The following is a 21,417-nucleotide window of genomic DNA, read 5'->3' as shown; positions in this document are numbered from 1 at the left end:
TCCTGTTAGGAGCTTTTCTATCTGATTGTCAGCAACATGCATGGTTAAGCCCAGATGTAACCAGGTAATATTCCAAACATATTAAATGTAATTTTGCTATTTAAAAGGAAGGCTTGTTTCTGTCCCATGCGTCACTCATGCACAAGTTAGTTCTGTTGAATGCTTGTCAGCTGCTCTCTGTAGGGTCACGTGTCAGTTGAACAAAGGCATCCAAGTATTAATCCATTCATTCTTTACTCTAGGATTAGAAGAGCAACATCAACACTGGAGACCACAGGAAACCATTCAGCTTTGTATCGCACAAGCAAGGACTTATTCAAGGAACTGTATCTTCAGCAGAAGGTCCCTAAATGGGAGCTCTTCTGACAGTAATCTCTGTGTAGTGATGACTTTTTGCACAGATAGCCACTTAAATACAAAATAATAAACTTGAAAGAACCAGTGTAGTGTCTTGAGATCTGCCTCTTGTAGCTCATTGTTTCTGATGACCATATTCATGCTTTCTGAGCTTTCTCATTCACTGCAGGCACTAAGATGGTTTTCCTCCTGTTTGGAACATTCTCATAAAGTAGCTTTGTTGGTTCAGTCTCAGAATTGATGAACACAAGTTTTGAAGAGACTTTAATGCTGCCTAGGCTCTGCAAGGTTCCCATGTAGCTCTTGTGGGATAAACCTCCAAAATGAAGGCACTTTAGTGGATTTACTCTTCATGTAAATAAGCCACGAGGAACACTGTTGACATCAGTATTTTAACAAAATCTCCAACATATTCATCACCTAAAGCCAAAACCCACTAAGTTTCCACTGGAGCCTTTGTGGAACAATACCTTTACTGCTGGAAAAAATGAGTTGTTTGCATCAGTTGCTTTGGAGGAGAAAGTGCTCCTGAGGGCGACGAGACATGATTAAGAAAATCTGATGTAAATGGCCAGCCCCATTTTATCAGAACCTAACTCAGCTTCTTGGTGAGTAGCACTCATCATTCCTCTAGAGTTGCAAGGGAATGTTGCATGACTGATGTGGAGGCCACAATGGGCCTGTCAACAACATGCCAAGAGATGTGCGTGCACATCATCTTAGCATGTTTGAGTCATGTATAGTGCCCCCATGCTATCAGAACTGGAGAGAGACTCCCTGAGGAAGAATCCCCCAGTCTCTGGCTAGTTGCTGCAGGGTCACAAGCTATCAATTGGGGCTCTAAGGTGCTCGTTCCAGTAATATGTGAATGCCACATAAACAATGATGAATTTTATCCTCACAGGGGCATTACTGTCATCATTATACGGGTGGGGAAACCGAGACAGAGAGATTAAATGACTGGCCTCAGGTGTCATAGGGAATCTGTGATAGAGCCAAGGATAGAATTGAGATCTGATTTCTAAAGCAATGCCTTTCCAACCTTCCTATCTCACTCTTGGGGCATTCCAGGAATGCTCTGAGAGCCCAAGTTTAGTCTCTGCTTTTTGGTGGAGAATAACTTGTGTTCTTTAGCTTCACCTTTTGAATTGCACAGTCGTCTCGTTCCAGACTTCATGTGGTTTAGTTAGCACTCTTTGTAGCACTCTTGCTTGGGGGCTCTTGTGCACAAAGTTTATGACTGGAATGTGCAGCCTACAATGAAAACAGTAGCTAAAAGGCATTGAGTAAATCAGTAAGGGCCCAAAACTGTTAAGACCGTCAGTGGTCATGAGGAACCTCCCATTTTAGTGCTTTTTTGCACATGTGGAGTCGGTTCAACATGAAGTAAGAGCCAATGAAGCTATTGGAAACCATTCCAAGCTGCATGTAGTTGAGAGTTTTTCCCAAATACGTAGTGATAAATGCTCTGTGCTATCAGACTTGGAAAATAGGCATGGATTTGTGATCCTTCTCCTCTAGGCTTAGCCACAGGTTTGCTGTCCTCTATTTTAAACCCAGAAAGTTGGGAGAGTTAATAGCCCAGATCCTTGGAGTCTTCCTTCTCCACCCCGATTCCATCTCCAAAATTAGTGGATGAGGCTGCATGCAGGAATGTTGCACATTTGCCATTCCTGTTTTTTTAAACGCTTGTGTATCGCATCATAAATAGCAGAGCTCTGCTTGAGAGAACTGGGGGGTGGGAAGAAATATCAATTTGACTTGGTTGGGAACAGCAAACATCTTCCATCGTGTCAATACTTCGGTTTTGCAGGTGGAACTACTTTTTCCTTTATGATGGCTCAAAGGTAAAGGAAGAAGGGGATCCCACAAGAGCTGGCATTTGCTACTTTTATCCCTCTCAGGTAATGCCTGCTTTTTTATTTTTTCCCAAATGTCTGTCTGTCTGTAGAGTTGCAAACAGTTTTATATATAAAGTATGTGCAAAGCCAACCTTCTGTTCTTGGAATGGTGGGGCTTGCAAATATCTGGGTTTGGGTAAATTTGTAACTTCGGTGTTTATAAAAAGTTTCTTTATTTTTATTTTATTTGTATTTTTAAGGCCATGTATAGTGCAGCTCTGCCAACATACCTCAGTCTTGATCCACAGCACTTCTTGTTTTCCAGCCTTAGGCCCCTATGGGTTCATCTTCAGTGCAGTAAAAGACCATGGCACGGCCGCAGCTGGCCGAGGTCACCTGACTCAGGCTAATGGGGCTCAGGCTTTGGGAGTAAAAATAGCAGTGTAGAGATTGAGGCTCAGTCTGGACTCTGGAACCCAGGGATGGGGGGGGTGGGTCTCCGAGCCCAGGCTCCAGCCTGAGTGTCTACATGGCTGTTTTTAGCCCCGCAGTCTGAGCCAGCTCTCTCAGGATCTAAGACTCTGAGCCACTGGATTTTATCGCGGTGTAGACGTACCCTATATGGCTCTGTGCAGCGCACCTTACGCTGTTCTTTAGCACTCTGCTATTTCGGTTATGGGCCTCTCCATAATGCCCCATTCTGTGGTGGTGATTTGGACAAATCTCCCCTAGGGATAAGACTCACTAATTCTTCTTGTTCTCTTGGTAGGGTTACTTGTGCTTAAATAAGACTTCAGCCTCAGTGACTGGGATGAAAAGTCAGTGCATGGTGTTATCAAGCCTTTGTTCCATATAGTATAGTAAACACCGTCAGTTACTTTATCATCACCAGTTCCATCATGCTGCTGTGTAAATGTAGTGCCTTTCCAGCTTGCCAAGAATGCTGCAAAATTCACTCTTCCCTCCTCCTCCTCTCACAGACTCTCCTTGACCAGCAGGAACTGCTGTGTGGACAGATTGCAGGAGTGGTGCGCTGTGTAACGGAGATCTCCAGTGCTCCACCGAGTCTCATTCGGCTGAGAAAGCTCAAGTTTGCAGTAAGGGTGGATGGAGAGTATCTCTGGGTGAGTTACAACGAACAGGAGGCACGTAAGGAGCTCGAATAGTAATAGTATCTACTATTGTATCAAACTAAGTACTTGTATTGTTTGATATGTCCAGCAATGGCTATTAGCCAGGATGGCAGGGATGGTGTCCCTAGCCTGTTTGCCAGAAGCTGGGAATGGGCGACAGGGGATGGGTCACTTGATGATTCCCTGTTCTGTTCATTCCCTCTGGGGTACCTGGCATTGGCCACAGTCAGAAGACAGGACACTGGGCTAGATGGACCTTTGGTCTGGCCCAGTTTGGCCATTCTTATGTTTTTAGGGTGCTAGTGGCAATGGCCTGGCAGCATTCAACCGAGACCTGCAGCTGTAGGATTCGACAGCTAGATGGGGTTTGTGGGCCAGTGCAAAGATGTGAACTAGCTGAAAATAGAGTTCCATGGAATGTAGCTTACAACAAAGAGCTGGGATGCTCATTCCCTGCGCAAAGCTCATTGGCAGTGATGGTGGACTTCTCATTTTAGGGGCGGATCTGGTTTCTCTGATGTGATGTGGTCACATGCTCTGAGAACTGGCTCGTTCAGTGGGCAGTCCCACTCAGGTGGGGTAAAGCCATGCTGCAGGAAGCTCTCCTGAACAGGCAGACCCCCGACAGTCTAGTTACTTTCATGGATTCTCAGAAGTTGGATGCACCGCGTTGCTCCCTGGCGGAAGAAGTGGAAACCCTCTTCTCGAGTTCATTATCTAGTGAACTGCGCCTCGAAGTATTCCATTTGGGGATGATGTTCTCGGCCATTTAAACATGAAACTAGTGGTCAGGCCCCTGAGATTGTGAGGGAATGGAGAGTATGTGTCTTGAGCTCTGGCTTTCTACCTCTGCTGCCAGGGATCCCCCTGGCTCTCGTGCATCGCCCCTTGCTTTTCCCCAGACATATGGCTACCTAGGGGGCTTCCCAAACTGAGTTTTGGGGAGTGCAGCAGCTGTTTGCTTCTCCTGTCACCTGGCTGCTTCAGGAAAGTTTTTTCTGTAACCTTGTGTGTTGAAGGTGCTGGGCTGTACCATCGAACTCCCTGATGTCAGCTGTGGACAATTTCTGGATCTACTGATTGGACTCTTCAGATTTTACAATGGATCTGTGTGTCATGCTTACATGGTAATTGCTAATTAACAGTGTTGAGTGTTTCTCCCTGAATAGGACGAGGGCATGGACCTCTCAGGGTACAGCTGAAGCCTGCCCAGTTATGTGGAGGTTCACATATTCCCTCTGGCCCTCCTGCCACCAGTGAAGCTCTGAGATCGCAGGCATGCGAGCTGGGAAAGTCCTTAGGTCCCATTTCCACAAGGCAAGATTAGTGCCTAGAATCTCTTTTCTATGTTGTTGTCATCGGCATCCCAAGTGATGAGGCTCCCCCCACTTCCCTTGGGAGACGACCCCAGATATGACCTCATGAGAAGATTCCTCGTGTTCAGTCTGAAGTCTCCTTCTCTTGTTCCCCCATCCTGTCCCCTCATTGTCCCTACCCCAGTGTACATCATTCCTCTTGCTCCTTAGAATTTAGGCCTCTCAAATAATGTGCAGGTGCTTTCCATTCCCCTTAGCCTAGCTACGCAGATCTAACTCTTTGTTTTTCTAGCCTCACTTCACTTCTGCGTATCTTTCTGTCTCTTAGATGCCTTCAGATTTGGGAATAGTGTTCCCAGACCTGAATGCAGTATTCCTGAGGCATGTAGAGAGAGTCTGGCAACTTCTTGCCCCAGGACAAACTGCTGCTGCATGCCAAGGTGCAACCGAAAGTCACATGCGCTCATCTTGCTGCCGTCCATGTTGCACACTGGGGTCTTATGGGCTGTCCCCTTGTCACTGGACTGCGAGGGTGAGCTGGGATGTCTGAGCTCTCTCTTCCCTCTGTCTGTCTAGTGAGGCTCTCAGCCACCCATCCCAGGTTGGAGGGTCTTTCTCCACCTGGTCTCTATTTTCAGTAATGTAAAGCACAGTGCAGACAACTGAGATTGAGGGCTGAGCTGCAGGGTTTCTATGGTACCTGTCTGCCCTCTCTCGTCCAGCAACAGTAAATCCTCTCTCGGCGGGGCTTTTGCTGTTAGGCAGACTGGATTCAGTTCCTGACCTTGGTTTAGTGTTTTGGTAGAAGTTTCATTGAAGAGTTACTGCTTAGAGACACGCTTCCCTGAACTAATCATACCTAACCACCTTGGGCACTCTGGATCCTGTGTTGAGTCCAGCCATGCATTGTCTAACCATGGGGATTCTTTCTTCTTCAGGTGTTTTCTCGGGAGGAGCTGAGCACGCAGTGGGATAGGTACATCGAACATATTCAGAAAAACACCAGTGACCTGCACAAGATCTTCAATTCCCTTTGGAACTTGGACAAAACCAAGGTAGCTCTCCTGATCTCTGCAGGGCTAGCTTGTTCTCCTGAGACGTGCCCCCTCTAGTTCGCTACTTGGATTATTCCCTGGGGTTTGATGGTTTCATTGTCTTCCTCTCCCTGCACAGGTGGACCCCCTGCTGTTACTGAAAGCAGCTCTCATCTTGCAAACCTGCCAGCGTTCACCCCAAGTGTTGGCAGGTTGCATCCTCTACAAAGGCCGGTGAGTAGCCAAGGACTTCCAAGCAGTCACCGTAATTGTCAGTTCTCAACCCGAGTCGACTGCAGGCAATCCCCTCCTCAGGCTGTACAGTCCAGGGCTACTTTCCCAAGCTCCCTCGCGGGGGAGGAAGGGCAGCGGCTGTACCTCCAGATCTGCCCTCCGGGTACTAGCGGGGACATTACTTACTATGTAGCACTCTCCATCTGGGTAGATCGTTATCCCCAAATGTACTTGGGGAGGTGGAGGCCCTGAGGGGTTAAGGCTGGGGTTTCAATAGGCACCGAGCTCCCAGTGAATTTCAGTGAGATCTGAGTGCCCAACTCCCTTAGGCTCATTTGGACAGATATTCAGTGCTTCAGAGCAAGTGAGCTCTTTGAGGCAGGGACTGTCCCTGTATGTTTGGACGGCATCTGGTACAATAAGGTTCTGACCCAGCTAACGTTAGGTGTCACCACAATGTACATTTTAAATAATAAGCCATCAGTGGCATAGCTGGGAAATAAATCCAGGTGTCCTGACTCCCTGGCATGCTCTGTCCACTGGATCTAGATGCCTGTTTTATTACAAACATCGCGTGACACCGACACCTTTCACATGCTATTCAGGGTGGCTGGGGGCCAGGCCCAGCTGAAAGCCTTTGGTGTGAACTGCTGCTGCTGCTTCCCTACTCAGTGGGTGACATGTCCCTGAGATCAATGCTTTCCAAATGCCATGGTCTGCAAGACACTCGTTTAAAAGCCTCTTACATCTGATTAAAATGTACCAACATTATCCTTTCCCCTTTCTTAGCCTGCTCTTCCCCTGCCTTGCCAATAATGATTTTGTTTTCTTAAAATGACTGGCTTGCTGGCCAGGTGACACTATCCACACTGGAATGGATGCAGGAAAAGGGAGCCTGCATCCTCCAGGAGAAATGCTGGCTTGATTCAGCCAAAGATTATCTGTGGACAGGTGAAGACTCTACAGCTGTGCATTGTGCCAGGGCAAAGAGAGCCTCTGGGGACAGAGAACATCCTACAGAGCCAGGGGATTAGGGAGTTCAGGCATTTCCTTGTGGCAGAAGTCAGTAAGTCCTCTGGGTCGTGTGTGTCAGTGACACATCTGGCAAGAGGTGGAGACTTGCTTTGCAGTGAGTGCATCTGACCAAGTCTGATCTCAGAGCCAGGTCATCCTTTTTATAGGGGTGGCTTCACACGCACAGCAAATCACACGGGTGATGTTTTCCCTGTAGTTCTTAGCATCCAGGCAACTTGTTGCAAGTGCAAAACCCTTATGGGAGTGGAGGTCTGGCTTGAAACTGGGCCTTACGTTCATGTGCTGTGTCCTGCAGGCATGTGTGAGTTGTGCCCTTGAACTCCCCATGTGGTCCCATCACTGACATGTGTCTTTGTCTTCTCCAGCATATTGATTTTTCTCGTGGGTAGAAACTCTTTTCTTGTGCAAAACTCCTTTAACCAGAAAGACTCTGGGCCACTAGGCCACCAAGTTCCTTGCAACATCTTCTAGAAATCCCCAAACAGACCCTTAGGAACCTGCAAGCCTCACCCCAGTGCCACAGAGAGAGAGCCTTGTGTTTGAGTTTCTTGCAGAACCTGCATCTCTGCTGGGGGTACGTGAAAAGACCAGACTGATCCTTTCTCTGGACTTGCTGGTGTGCCTGCAGGAGAGGCCAGTGTCACGACAGCGTTAGTGCTGGTTTTCCTGCTCCTTTCCTCTACCAGTGCCCAGCTCTGCAGTGGGAGTGGGGAGGGCTTTGCCTGCACAGGGTTTTCTTTGCCTTGGATCACTGTTACTCTTCACTCACCAAAACCAGGCCCCCCAACGAATGGTAAACACCCAGCAGGCAAGTTTGCTTTTGCTGATCCAGCGTGGAACTGACCCAGTGTTCAATAACAGCAAACTACCCTTAAAGGGCTGCCCTGCCCATCTGTCTATAGTACTTTACATTAAACACCCCATCCTCTCACCTGCCCACCAGACAACGTGTTCCCCAAGAGCAGGCAGCCCCTGCTCTATTCTCTTGGATGGTTTTGTCCTGAAACCTCTTTGCCATGGCCTGTCAATCCACAGGGAGTATTCTGGAACATTTGTGTGTCATGCGATGTGAGGTATCAGAGGGGTAGCCGTGTTAGTCTGAATCTGTAAAAAGCAACAGAGGGTCCTGTGGCACCTTTAAGACTAACAGAAGTATTGGGAGCATAAGCTTTCGTGGGTAAGAACCTCACTTCTTCAGATGCAAGTAATGGAAATCTCCAGAGGCAGGTATTTATACTGATTTATACCTGCCTCTGGAGATTTCCATTACTTGCATCTGAAGAAGTGAGGTTCTTACCCACGAAAGCTTATGCTCCCAATACTTCTGTTAGTCTCAAAGGTGCCACAGGACCCTCTGTTACTTTATGCGATGTGAGGAGGCCCCCAGTGCAAGGGACAAAAAGACACAGGTTTGCAGCACGGGGTGCTGGGTAGGACTCTGAATGTTATTACCTAGAATGCCCTGTCAGCTCACAGGCACATCCTAGCAGCACTGGGATCTGGGCCCTGCGCGCAGACTGTAAAGTACAGGTGTTTGTGGGCATGCAGTGAGTTCCTGTGTGCTTTGCTAGGGGAGTGTGGCTTCCCCTGACTCGTCTCCAGGAGGTGCCCTGGGACTGGCAGGAGTGTCTTAGGGCCTCGCAGATCCATGGGCCGTTACTGCTGCCTGGAGGTGCTCGTTTGACCTCAGAACAGACGTGTCAGTGTGTGACTCAGTTCCATGAAAGCCCTTGGGTTCAGCTGGGGTGTCCGTGTGCGAGCCGAAGGGGGTTCGGAACCTGCTGTCAGCGTGGGGCAAGAACAGGGCACAGCTCCCCCCCAGTGAGTGTACTGGGGCAGTGAGAGCAAGAACCACAGCCCAGTGTAGGCTTTGGGTCCTACTGGGACGGCATGGGCATGAAACAGATCTGAGCAGCACCTGAAACCCTGCTCGGAACATCTGTGGCTGCCCACTGTGAGTGGTACCCTGCACCTGCCTGCTCCGTCAAACTAACGGGGAAGGGGGCCTGACTCTGCTCATGGCTGGTTGTGTTTGTGTTCTACCCTGCTAGGATTGTGAGCACGCAGCTTCCACCTCCTCTCACTGCCAAGGTTCTCCTTCAAGGAACAGAAGCTGCAGACAAGGTATGGTGTTAAACCCAAGCCCAGCGGCATCAGGCCCCAGTCTGCGTGTTACTTGCACCATAGATCCAGCCAGCACTTACGGAGCTGCTTGCTGCTGATGTTAAATGGTTCTACTGTGTAACGAAATTCAAAATTCTTGTTGACGCTCAGGAGTCAAGTCAGGGCTGCTGCTCTTGGGACCTTTTTTCCTGTCAATATTTTGGCTATTGAATTCTCTTCAAGATGCCAAAAATAATCACTCACTCTGCGATTAACCTGGCCAAAGATGGCTGTTTAGCAGCATGCAGAACGAATGAACATAGAGATCACCACTTACATTTGCTGAAAAATTAAATGCTTATTATGTGATTTCAGTTCTTCTTCCCAAGAAACAAGGGGGAAATGCTCATAGCTAATTCAGTACTCATTGTTCTTAAAATAATAATGGGAGCGTGGAAAACGTCCCTTGCTGAATTGTAAACATGTGGCCTAACACAACTTGATCTATAAGAATATATTAAATAAATAGACCTATTACTTGTTCTGTATAGTAGCTTCTTAGGTGAGTATCCCAGCTCTTGCATCAAAATAACTCTTAACCTTAATCTGCATATTATTGATATGTTACACTGACTGGTTAGTTATCTTTAGCGTTTCCTATTCATGTGTAATCCCTTTGTTTACTTGTTCTGTTTGTTACTAAATTCATACAGTTTTCAAGAGGTGTCATGCTTGCAGATCTGTATGTAGTTGCATTATGCCACCAGATTGGGAAAGCATCTGTTGCGTCTGCTTTGACATTGGTTCCGGGAATGAACAAGGACTGTGCCCTGCCATATTTATGCAGAGACAGTCAGGGCTAGGCTATGATACTCTCCCTCATCTTGTGTCCTATGTTTGCTTCCTGGGTAGCGCCGCTGAGCTCAACATGGCTCCCTGAGGAGTAAGTCACTGCAGACCATGAGTAGCCTTAGCACAGTATTGCCCTCAGGGCCTGATCCAGAGTCCCCTGCAGTCAGTGGGAAGATCCCCAATCATTTCAGGGGCCCTGGGATTGGGCCTGGGTGAGGGCCTGGTGGCTAATGTTTAACACAGTCTTACTGTAGGCCAGTGATAACTGTGTGCTTTACTTTCAGAGCGTTCCTGGAGGTGGGGAGGTGCTGCAGGAACATGGTAAGCCACGCTAGTCGCACAGTGTAAACAGGGAGCTGCATCCCAGGGCATGAGGACCTTTCCGGGCCTGCTTTCCCTCAGAGAGCCCGATTTTACCCTCTACTGCCATTAAAACATCACGGGGCAGATCTTCATGCTGCTTCCGTTGAACCCCCAGCTGAAGTTCCATGTGCATCCACTTGGGTAGGACAGTTCCCACCCGGAGCGTGTGACATGGGTACCATGAGGGGGATCTAGGCACTATTTCCTCATCTAAGGGCAGGTTCTCCCACAAATTCTGTGGACTCCTTAACAGCAGATGTGTGTAACTTCAGTCCCACACGGTGGTGTGTGTCAGCTTGGTCAGTGATGAAACCATGAAAGCAGAGCTTGGGGCGTAAGGCAGGAGTTGGAGTTCTGAACAGCGACTCTGTCCTTAGTCCCTTTGCTGAGTTAGAGCTGAGAATGGTCAGCTCGTGTCAGGCAGCTCTTCCTCTGCCCTCTCCTCGCATCCCCTGCGGGGTCTCTGGGACAGTCAGAAAAGGAACGGGGTATTCGAGTGTGCCTGGCACTGTTTGCTAAGGTGATCAGGAAAAGGCTGCCTGGTTAGTCCTGTGCCATATCCCACGCACCCAGGCTGCAGCCCTTTGCCAGAGGCCTCCTTTCTCTCCTCCCCTCCCCTCCCACAGGAGGTCTTTGGTGTCTGTACAAACATTGTAATTTCTTCTCGCTGGGTCTGGGTGCGGTTTTGCTCTTGCAGATCCTCCATTGCCTCGGGATGTCTGCATCATTCCAGTTTTCCTAACGGAAGGTGAAGCCACCGCACTCCGGGACTTTCCAGTAGCGTGGATGACTAGGTAGGACGTGAATTTCTGATGCAGCAAAGGGTCTTCTCAGCAGCTGAGCTCATCCCACTGCAGAGCCAGGGCTCACCAGCTTCTGCTGCCATCTTCCCTAAATAACGAGCCCCAAATAAGGGGGTACTGTCAAGTTGTTAAAACTACCATCGTCTGCTTGTCAGGCTGGATAGCTCTAACTGTCCGTATTCCACCCTCCGAGGAAAGGGCTTGCGCTGCTCTCTGCTGCTGTGCTCTATGGAAAGCAAAACCTCCTCCCCGCCTCAGACTGACTTTACTGTCATCTCTCGGCCCACTGTGCTCTGAGTAAAGCCTCTGTGTTTTGTGCTTGAGTGTAAGGGAGCCGCGTTCCCAGGGCAGGTGATGGGACTGTGCTATTCTGCACGTCCCTCACTCTCCACCTAACCTCACAGTGAGGATCCTAGAGGTTGGAGGTGGGCACAGCCTATGAGATCAGCCAGTCCCTCCGTTGCTGGGGCAGGATTTAATCTCCGATGGAGGGTGGATCAGGTTTTGAACAGGAGATGGTTGGTTGGTTGGTTGTTTTTTCTGATCGTTCCTGGCCCCTGATTCCCCAAGTGACTGCTACTCACTGGTTAACCGAGTGTCTACTCTTGTCTCCTGTTAGGTTGCCCACATCTCCAGCAAACCCTAAAGGATCTAAGAACACCCTCCGCTCACGGGCATTCTCGGATTCGGCCCGGGTTGATGAAGTCCGAGGCCAGCATGCCCTCGTGGTGAGAGAGCCCCCCCCACAGGCCTCGGGCACTGCCAAAGGAAAAGATGCTCTGAATCCCCCAGCTGGAGCACTGAGCCCGGTGTTGAGTTCTACCCCCCTGAAACCATCCCCTCCATTACAGAGAGAGCTGAGAGCCTTGCCCAGCAATTCCAAACTGCCTGCTGCAGAGTGCACTCAGGACACAGGCACGGCCTCGGGGTCTTCTGACTTTCCAAAGCCTTGTGCCCTCGGGCAGGAGGGGCGAAGCACTATGGAACCTGTAACCAGCTCTAACACTAGTGAGCGGATGAAGTCTGAACGCCGCAGCCTCCAGAGGCGTCACACAGCCAGTGGCAGCCTCTCCACCTGCTATCCTTCCAAAGAGACGAGGAGAAGCAGCTCAAGCGAACGTGACAATCTGTCAAGTGTAGACAGTCAAGACACCAGCAGCCAAAACAGAACCTTCAGAAGAGGAGATGGAGCAGCCAGGGATGACGCTTCTGAGCGGGAACCTCTGCCCAGTGCTGTATGGGTGGGGCAGAAGTTCCCTGCTGAAGATTGTGGTAGGAACCAGTTTCCTGTTGCTGAAGTCCAGGAGAGTCTACTCAGTGGCACTGCAGAAGGCCCAGGTTCTCCCAAGAGCAGAGAGAATGGTTTGCCTACACAAGTAACTACCGGGATGGACTGTCTAGCAGCAGTAGATTGCACAGTGTCCGGCAAGCAGGCCAAGCTGGTTAAGATGATTTTGTATGTTCACAGAATTAAAGGGTTAGTGCTCTTGCTGCTGGCGGAGGAGCAGTTTAAGGATGACCAGGGGTCCATTGAAGACGTGGTAAGTAAGAAATAGGTTGCCTTTTTAAATTAGAAAATGTTTCATATACTTCCTGTCTTGTGGCAGTGTGGGATGGTGGCCAGAGCTGACTCCTGAATCCTGTTCCCAGCTCTCCCATTGGTTATTCTGTGACCTTGGAGACAAGTTCCTTTACCTCCATGTGCTTCAGCTTCCTCTAGCCTACCTCCCAAGGGTCCAGACCTTCCCTAATTAGTGTTACTAGATGAGCAAAGTATGAATGTGGCTGTGACTGAGTAGTTGTAACCTCTGACTAAATAGTCAGCCCGACTCCAGCGTTCCCAAGCAGAGATCACAAGATGGCTGGTGCAGGATTCCTGGTCTGTGTTCTGCTGGGAGGGTTTAACCACACGCCCGGTGTTCACGCAGGCAGAACAGCAGCAGAGAGCTAGTCCTGCTTCTGAAGTTAATTCCCACCGTCCGCGTTACAGCTTGTGACTCTAGGTCAGGCCCGGCTTGACAAAGCCCTGGCTGGGATGATTTAGTTGGGGTTGGTCCTGCTTTGAGCGGGGGTTGGACTAGATACCTCCTGAGGTCCCTTCCAACCCTGATATTCTATGAGATACCAAGTATCAGAGGGGTAGCTGTGTTAGTCTGAATCTGTAAAAAGCAACAGAGGGTCCTGTGGCACCTTTGAGACTAACAGAAGTATTGGGAGCATAAGCTTTCATGGGTAAGAACCTCACTTCTTCAGATGCATCTGAATACTTCTGTTAGTCTTAAAGGTGCCACAGGACCCTCTGTTGCTTTTATGAGATACCAGTGAGTTGTGTCTGGCGGTGAGTCCGTCTAAAAAGAAACCGTGTTTGAAATGGTGGCGGCTCAAAGCCCCATGCAGCTGGCTTCCTTACCCACGGGACTAGGCAGGTCGGTGTCATTCTGCAGGGGAGCTGAGACACACGAACAGAGGGCATCATGAGGGCACTCAGTGTCAGCAAGGTGAGGTACCAGGACCCAGTGCCAAAGCCATATACCTCTCTTGCAGGCTGTACTGTCCAATGGTGATATGCAGTGAAATGCTCTGGGCTGCTGGGGAAGGGGACACCAGCTGATGCCATCTCCCTAAGGCATTAGAGTCTGCAGAGCTAACACCCAGGCTGTGCCGCTCCCTTCCACAGAGACCTTGCGCATTAGTAACAACCTCATTTCTTTAGCTGTCAGACTCAAGCCCAGACTGTTAAGCCAGCTCCCACTGTCAGTTGCTGTTTTCATTCTGAACTGGGCAGGACACTGAGCTGGGCTCAGTAAGATGCAGGACTTGTGACCTTCTGGCTGTCACCTTGTAAACAGGGGCACCACCTCAGTGCAGTAAATGAGGGGTGACTCACCAAGAAAGGGACATGCTGCAAAACCAGCCAAGTGGTTGGCAAGGGCAGTGCTAGCGTTCAGGCCGATCCCACCCCACCCATGGCATCTGGGCCTCGCTTCTGATTCCCATTTGCCAGGGGGCTGTGGCTCTGCAAGCTAGTACAGCAGTTCTGCAGATGGCTCTGAGGGAGTGCATGTTCACCAGCTCCACAGGTCTGCAATGCCTGATCATCTCCTGCTTGGCTGGAGACCTCTGTCTGCTCCACCCTGCCTCCTGGTCTGTTTGTCTCACTCTTCAGAGAGAGAACAGCTGAAAGGGAAATCAGGCCCAGGTGACCCTGCCCCTTTGTGCCTTTGTTTTTAAATTCCCACTTGCTAGCTGAAGAAACGCCTGGCCCACGTCTCCCCGTGGAGTCCATGCAAAAATTCCTAAGGCAAGAGATGGGGCCCGTGTGGGGTCCAAAGTGCCGTACCCACAGCATTAAAGCCCATGGTTAAGTGGGAGGCATCGAATAATCAGTACCCCCATACGCGCTGTTTAAGCTGGGTGGGTTGCATTTCTATTGGGCAGTGACTACGGACGAGTCCGTTTCCTTTCTGGCTCTCCTGCAGTACTGCCCTGCTATTTTGGATGGGTGGCGGATGTTGTAGAGAGCTGTTTACCAAAGCTCTTCCTGTTGGAGTTGAATCATTTAAACGTTGGGTGTGATCTTATGCTTTGCAGCTGCAAGAGCTTGTTTTTACACAGCCTAAATGTTGGGCCAGATCTGACGTGATGGGGTCCCTTTGGCTGGACCCTTCCTCTAGGTGCAGGATACTTGTTGGTCCCTGCTGGCAGAAATGCACCCTCCCAGCTGTTGTTTTAGGTAGGATTGGGGGACTGTCAGTCAGCACTCCTGGGTTCTAGTGTTGGCTCCATCACCCTCTCTGACTTAGGGCAAACCACTCAGTCTCTCTGTACTGTTTATCCATCTGTAAAATAGCCTAACACCCAGCTCCCAGGGGCATGGAGCCTGAATGAATGAATGCGTGTATAGCTCTGTGAGGCCTTTGAATGCAGACACCAGAGAAGTCTGGAGCATTCTAATCACGTAGCTTGATAGGCACAGGAAGTGCGGACCATTCCATTTCAGGTGGGAGGGTGTTTCTGCTGCACAGACCCTCGGGGCAGAGCAGAAATTGTCATGCAAGGTCTGTCTCTGTGCAGACAATTGGAAGCGACTTTGGGTTTATCCCTTCATTCTGTTGTACAGAAAAGAGAACCTGTTCTGCGACCAGCAGGTCAGGAGTAGGGTTGGTATCACCAGCATGTTGAATGGAGGCTTAATCCTCCCTGCGGCTGAGGAAAGAACAGGGACAGCCTTGGGGATTAGAAAACTAATCTTCCTAGCACTTGACAGCCAGCAGGCAGCCGACTGCAGTGGGAGATCTCATCCACCCTGCCTCATCCAGGCAGTTCAGCCTGTCTGTGCACCCCACGTAGTAAGAGACAGACGGGTCCTCCAGTGCCTTGTTGGGCAGCAGTCCCATTGGCCAATGCCCAGTCTGAGGCAGGGTGTTCTTGGGATCAGTGGTAGCCCGTGAGTTATTTGTGGAGGATCTTGGTCTGGGTGCTGTGGTTTGAATGGAATCAGGGGCAGAAGGGCTGTTTCCAGAAGCCAATCCAGCTCCGTGTTTGTGTGTGTGGGGGGGTTAAACCCCCCTTTGAAGCTGTGAAAAGCTCCGTTGTCTGCAGGGAGAGGGGGGGCAGTGGGACACCCAGGGACAGGGCGCATCTACCACCTGGCTTCTGCAATTAAACACAGTTCAACTGTATTGCGTTGTAACCCACAGAACGCTAATTTTCAATTACAGTAGCAAGTGGCTTCTGTCATCCCAGTAATCAATAGGCTACAAAAAGTAACAGACAGTGCCTTGTGCAAATGGGTGCCCCATAGAGAAGCACTGGAAGGTAGTAAATTCACTGAGTCTTGCATCCTCCCATTGGTGAATTGCAATTGGTGCTTGAAAGGCCCTTTTCCCACGGTAGTGTCCTTTGCCAAACGCCTTGCATTACTGACTTGTGCGCCAACGAATGGACGGAGATCCACCAGTTAATACCAACAGGCCACCAAACAGCCTTGAGGTGATAATGCTTCCAGGTGTTGGCAACCTGGGCTGGATCAGACCCAGCATTTCAGTCCTTCTCGCAGTCCCTAGGGTCGTTTGCATGTCATCCATGTTTGTTGTCTGAGCGGGTTACTGCTCTGATGCACGTTTGTGTTGCTCTGATGCACGTTTGTGTTGCACTGTTTGCAGTATCACAGCAGTCTGGCTTCTCTCAATGGCCTGGAGGTTCACCTGAAGGAGACTTTGCCGAAAGACCATTCCTCTGCAACCAAAGCCACCTACAGCTTTACTCACTACGACTGCATTCAGAACGTGCTCACAGGTGAGGGCTTGTCTTCGTGGTTCTAGGGCTTGCTGCTTTGCACACACCCGGAAGAGGAGTTAGTCGCGAGAACGGGCTTTGCTTTAACTTTCATGGGTTAACATCTCATGCGCCAGACGTTTGCCTGAAACACTGTTTGCCGTTAGCACAGCCATGCTCATCCTTCCTTCAGAAACAGCCTGGGCTCCTGCTGGGTTTAAGCTCCCGCTGGCAAAGGGCTCTGCCCTGCTTGTGTGGGGTGTGTTCTTCCTGTGACTTGTACGCCGTGATCACAGGCAGAAGTTCGGATTGCCGGTGATCAGCCTGTGCCAGGCTCAAGCGAAGTGCCAATGGGAGAGTGGGCAGTGTCCTTTCCAGGGCAGTAAAGATTCTGCTTGACCGTCTCCTGAGGGCTCGATCACCAAAACGTCTTGAACGCATCCCTCCTCCCAGGGGTGTAACTTCCCTTCCAGCTCCTGAGGATAGCAGCACTTGTCAGCAGGTCCCTGGCTGTGAGAAGGGATGACGCTGGACGTAGGAAGCAGGGGATGGAGCAGTGATATGGGACTGACATCTCACACAGCGAGCAGCAGCCCATGGCAGCAAGGCTCAGAGCCCAGGTTGACAGACTCTGGCTTGCAGGGCTCGGGCTACCGTGCTATAAACAGCTGTGTAGCTGTTACAGCTCGGACAGGCATATGGCCCCACTCTCTAGGTTTCAGAGCCCGAGCTGCACTGTCTACACAGTGTTAGTTGGCAAGCCAGGCTCGGAGACTGTAGCCCTGGGCTGTGTAGATGTCCCCTTAGGCCAATCCTAGACCACCTCTCCTCGTTCCAGTCCATCCTTACCTCTCCCTTCTCCTGCCAGCCCCACAGACCCTAACCTGTGCTAGCCACACGCCTTCTCCAGCCCAGAAGAGGGACTAGGAAAGAAAGACCCAAATGATTCTAGGCAGTCTCTGCCTGAGGATTTCCTGGTCACCTCTCCGCTCTGTCCATGCTGCTTGGATCATAGGCTCTTCGGGGAATTACTTTGGCTTTCTATTTGTGCAGTGCTTGAGCACACTGAGCCAGTAACCTGCCGTCACCATCATGCCAGTGTTGAGTCACACGGGGTGTCCCTTTGGCTCTATTCTCCGACCGCCCCAGCAGGGTGCAGAAATCCAGCATCCTCTCCTGCTGACCCAGCTGGGGCAAATTACCCTGCACAGGCAGCTTCCTAGCCTAACCCTCCTCCTTCTCTGCAGCAAACCTGCCCCGGGTCCTGGGCACTCAGGATCAGCACTTCCTGAGAGCGGCTAGTCTGATCCACGCTGACTTCTACCAGCTCCCGACTGCTTCTGAACTGACAATCAGGTAAGGGCTGCCTGGCACCCCTCCTCTCCTCAGCCACCAGAGCCGCTTGGCGGAGAGCGGGGAGCACTTCAGAATACGCTTGCGTTTTAGATGAGGGGCTTGAAGCTACTTGTCTGCAAGAGGCACATTAGCGCCGGTTGGAAATGAGCTGCTTGTAGGACCCAGGAGAGCCAGGCAAGGCGACCTTACAAACTCTGTTCTAAGGCTCCTTGTGTTCTTCTGCATGCTCCGTAATCCTAGAGCTGCCTCCCTCCAAAGACCAGTCAGCCCAGCTCATTTCCAGAGGTTCAGTAACTAAACACAGGCCCTTTGATTTGCCGCCAGGTGCTGTGTGTCTAGGCCTGATCTTCCCAGCAGAGTGAGTAGTGCCAAAGGTTTGGATGAAGACGTAGTGATAGAATGTTGCCAACTCCTGGCACCGTAAGGTTCTAAGCTACAGCTTTAAATATAGCTGTTCCTAGTCAACTTGGGTCTTGGCTTAGAGCCAGAGGCGCCTGAAATTGGCAGTCTCAATTTGTTTTCTTGCACGGCTTGTTGGGGTTGGAAACAAGCTGTACTGTGTGTGGCAAACTAAATTCGGATGCTGCAAGCAAGATGGTCTTATCACAGTCTGAGCCTGTCACAGTGTCCCCGTCACTGCCTCCAGCCTGATCCCAAGGAACTGGTTCCATTTGCATCCACCCCAGCTGCTTGGCCTTCACCGCCATACCTCCACTCCCAGGGCTACTCTGCTGCCTCGGGCGTCCTGGGAAACTCCGAGCAGCTCTCCCCGGCTGCCCGTGCCCAGAGGGGATGCACACGGTGACAGCAGCAGCACATGTGGCAGTGCATTGTGGGAAGGAGGAGGATCCGGGCAATCTGCTTACACAGGTATGGGTGGGTGGCCTGTCCACACTGCAACAAACCAACCCCTGTGTATTAGATGGTTTCAGGCAGCAAAGTGTGAGCCAACCTAGGCCTCTGCCGGGGACATGCGGTGAGCTGTCACGGTTGCTACCAGTGTGGTCAGCGCGTTACGTTGATAAACTGGCCGGGGGGGGTCAGAGAAGAGCCACGAGACTGATGAAAGGGTGAGAGAACCTACCTTACAGTGACAGACTCAAGGAGCTCAGTCTGTTTAGCTTAACACAGAGAAGGTGAAGGGGTGACTTGATCAGTCTGTAATTACCTCTGGGGGCACAAATATTTAATGAGACTCTTCAGTCTAACAGAGAAAGGTAACACGATCCAGTGGCTGAAAGCTGAAGCTAGACAAAATCAGACTGGAAAGAGGGTGTAAATGTTTAGCAGTGAGAGTAATTATCTACTGAACAATTCACCAAGTGAGAGTGGAGTCTCCATCACTGGCCATGTTTAAACCATGGTTGGGTGTCTTTCTAAACGCTCTGCTCTAGGAATGACTTTGGGGCAGGTCTCTGGCCTGTGCCATACAGGAGGTCAGACTAGATGGTCCAATGCTCCCTTCTGACCTTGGAATCCAGGACTCTGTTACTATGGGAACAGCATGCGTAGAGAGACCACCTCATTAGCTGGCTACAGACCCCATGGAGAGAGGGGCTGCCACCTAGAACTGGCTGGCTGAGCTGTCCTGCTGGAGTTTGACATGCAGGTGTGAGTCAGACCAGCCTTGGGGTGCAGTGTCCCCTGGAACAACTGGTCGACATATACATGCTGGCACTTCCCTGCTTCAGGGGTACTATGCGGGGGAGCTGCTCCCAGCCAGCAGTGGGACTCTGCCTTCTCCAGTGTAGGAGGCTGATACATGTGGTCAGTGTTTATCCATCAGCCCTTGCTGTGCTAGGTTTGCCTGCCAGCTAACCAAATGAATGCTTTGGAGGGGTGAATATCTGGTATAGCTGTGGCATTGGAAGGGTTAATCCCAGCTGACGGGGTGGGGAGGGGAGGTGGGCCTTTTCTGGGAGGAGATCAGAACCTGTCTGATGGTGGGGCACCTTGTCAGCCTTTTGTTTTCCCAGGGTTTAGTACACGACAATTAGTACCCGCTGTCGGACATAGACGCACCCTGCTCTTATGAAGTGGTCCAGCAGGAGGAGAGCCAGTCAGGGCTGCCCATGCCTCTGAGAGCACCCTTTATTCGTCCTTGGAGCTGGCTGTTTAGCGTCGCGCTCCCATGTGTTCCAATGGAACTTGCAAAGAACAATCAGGGTGCTTGCTTCTGTCTCCCAGAGCCTTGACCTTTGCTTTTCTTCCTGCCCCGATAGGAATGCCTCCACTGCCGTCTATGCCTGCCAGAACCCGGTCCAGGAAACGTACTTCCAGCAGCTGGCCACCCCACTGCGCAACTCGGGGGTTCCCAACCCTCATGACAGTGCGTTCAGCTTACCAGGCAAGGCCAAACAAAAGCTGCTGAAGCACGGGGTGAATCTACTCTGAGCGTGGTTTGACCTCCTGGAATGGCCTGCCCACATCCAAGCCAGAAGAAGCTCTGTCTCTAATAAGCTAAAACGCCAGGACTTTTATTCCATGCCAGCTGCTCTTCAAAGAACCTGGGGGCACAAAGCGTTATTTGCGTGTTGTATCCGTGGTTGGTTAAACAGTAAGTAACCCGGAGCCGCTGAGTGCTTAGCCCTTGGGTGGTGGTCTGTATTGCCAGGTAACCCAGCATGCGGTGCGCTTGCTATGGGGCCACTTTGCATTGTCGAGGGATGGTGGGAAATGTTGACTGTTACCAAAGAATTAAGGAGGCAAATTATTGCAGTGGCACAGTGCTGCTCATGACTCACCCCTGCCTCCTTTAGCGTGACGCACCTGGAGTGCCTTGACTGAAAGCCAACGATTTGCGTGCTCTCAGCTGCACGTGGTGATGGGTTGCTGTGCAATACTTGCTTTGTGAGATGTCTGTCAGGGACCGACTCTCGCTGTGGGATTCCTGTGCCTACGCTCCTAGTCAGTCAGACTTTGAATTATTTACACCTCTGGAGCTATGGAAATGATCCTGTCACCAGGTAGTGCCTCACCTTGAGTTAACAGTGCTCTGCATATTGAATAGAAGGAGAACAAACACCTCTCTCGCAGTAACATGAAGCACTTAGGGTTTTATAATAGCAATGTCTGGGAGGTCTCCTAGTCCCTCCATCTGTCTTCAGCATTCCTTACTTTGGTGAGCTGCTTAACACGGTCCTTCCAAACTGCCCACCAAGAGCAGAAAACCACTGTAACCCGTAGTCTCCCCGCAGCATCGCTGCCTTCCATGAGTGCCATTACGATATCAGTTCGCAGGCCTGAACACACTGCACTCACAGCCTGTGGTGCAGGGCCCAGGCTGTGCTGTACCTGCACCCAGGACTTCTGTCCGTCTGCCACTCCTCCTATGAAGACGCTTTTACTGCCAAAGCTGACCTTACCTCCTTGCTTTCTTGCTACCTCCCTGAATTCAGCTCTACTGTATTTGCCGAAAAGGCGAGAGCCCATTAGCTGATCACACCAAAAAGCTTTACAGCTCCTCTGCAGCTGCCATCTTTGCTGAAACAAACTGAACTCCATTTTTGGCAACTTTTTGGATTGCATCAGATTAGCAATTACGGCAGTGTAGACCTGAGCTACGTGACTGACACCTGTCATTTCTCTGAGACCATTTTGTGTATTTCAAAGATTGCAGCTGCTCTGTGCATGAACATCTATGTGGCAGTTGAAATAAAAAAGTAAAATAAAGAGGAGTCCACAGGACTCATCCATTCACTACTAGTCAGAAA

General features: G+C 50.5%; 1 protein-coding gene across 4 annotated transcripts in view; it reads left to right on the top strand.

Annotated features, from left to right (window-relative positions):
- HPS4 (HPS4 biogenesis of lysosomal organelles complex 3 subunit 2) overlaps positions 1–21,417 on the top strand; it is a 22,686-nt gene extending 1,269 nt beyond the window's left edge. For 2 of the 4 annotated variants that reach the window (XM_065568900.1, XM_065568901.1), the window contains exons 2-14: positions 243–965; positions 2,171–2,261; positions 3,179–3,322; positions 4,351–4,458; positions 5,586–5,702; positions 5,821–5,915; positions 9,002–9,074; positions 10,190–10,226; positions 10,966–11,062; positions 11,691–12,612; positions 16,237–16,369; positions 17,596–17,704; positions 19,927–21,417. In XM_065568900.1, the coding sequence (XP_065424972.1) occupies positions 925–965; positions 2,171–2,261; positions 3,179–3,322; positions 4,351–4,458; positions 5,586–5,702; positions 5,821–5,915; positions 9,002–9,074; positions 10,190–10,226; positions 10,966–11,062; positions 11,691–12,612; positions 16,237–16,369; positions 17,596–17,704; positions 19,927–20,098 (2,139 nt within the window). In that variant the 5' untranslated portion in view covers positions 243–924 and the 3' untranslated portion in view covers positions 20,099–21,417. Of the gene's footprint in view, positions 1–242; positions 966–2,170; positions 2,262–3,178; positions 3,323–4,350; positions 4,459–5,585; positions 5,703–5,820; positions 5,916–9,001; positions 9,075–10,189; positions 10,227–10,965; positions 11,063–11,690; positions 12,613–16,236; positions 16,370–17,595; positions 17,705–18,028; positions 18,575–19,926 lie in introns of those variants that run through there. The other 2 variants (XM_005298489.5, XM_065568902.1) reach the window with 2 other exon arrangements.

Source organism: Chrysemys picta, chromosome 15 (genome assembly GCF_011386835.1).
Source record: "Chrysemys picta bellii isolate R12L10 chromosome 15, ASM1138683v2, whole genome shotgun sequence".
Taxonomy (NCBI): domain Eukaryota; kingdom Metazoa; phylum Chordata; order Testudines; family Emydidae; genus Chrysemys; species Chrysemys picta.
Note: the sequence above shows the minus strand (reverse complement) of the source record. Positions and strands in the feature narration are given on the sequence as shown.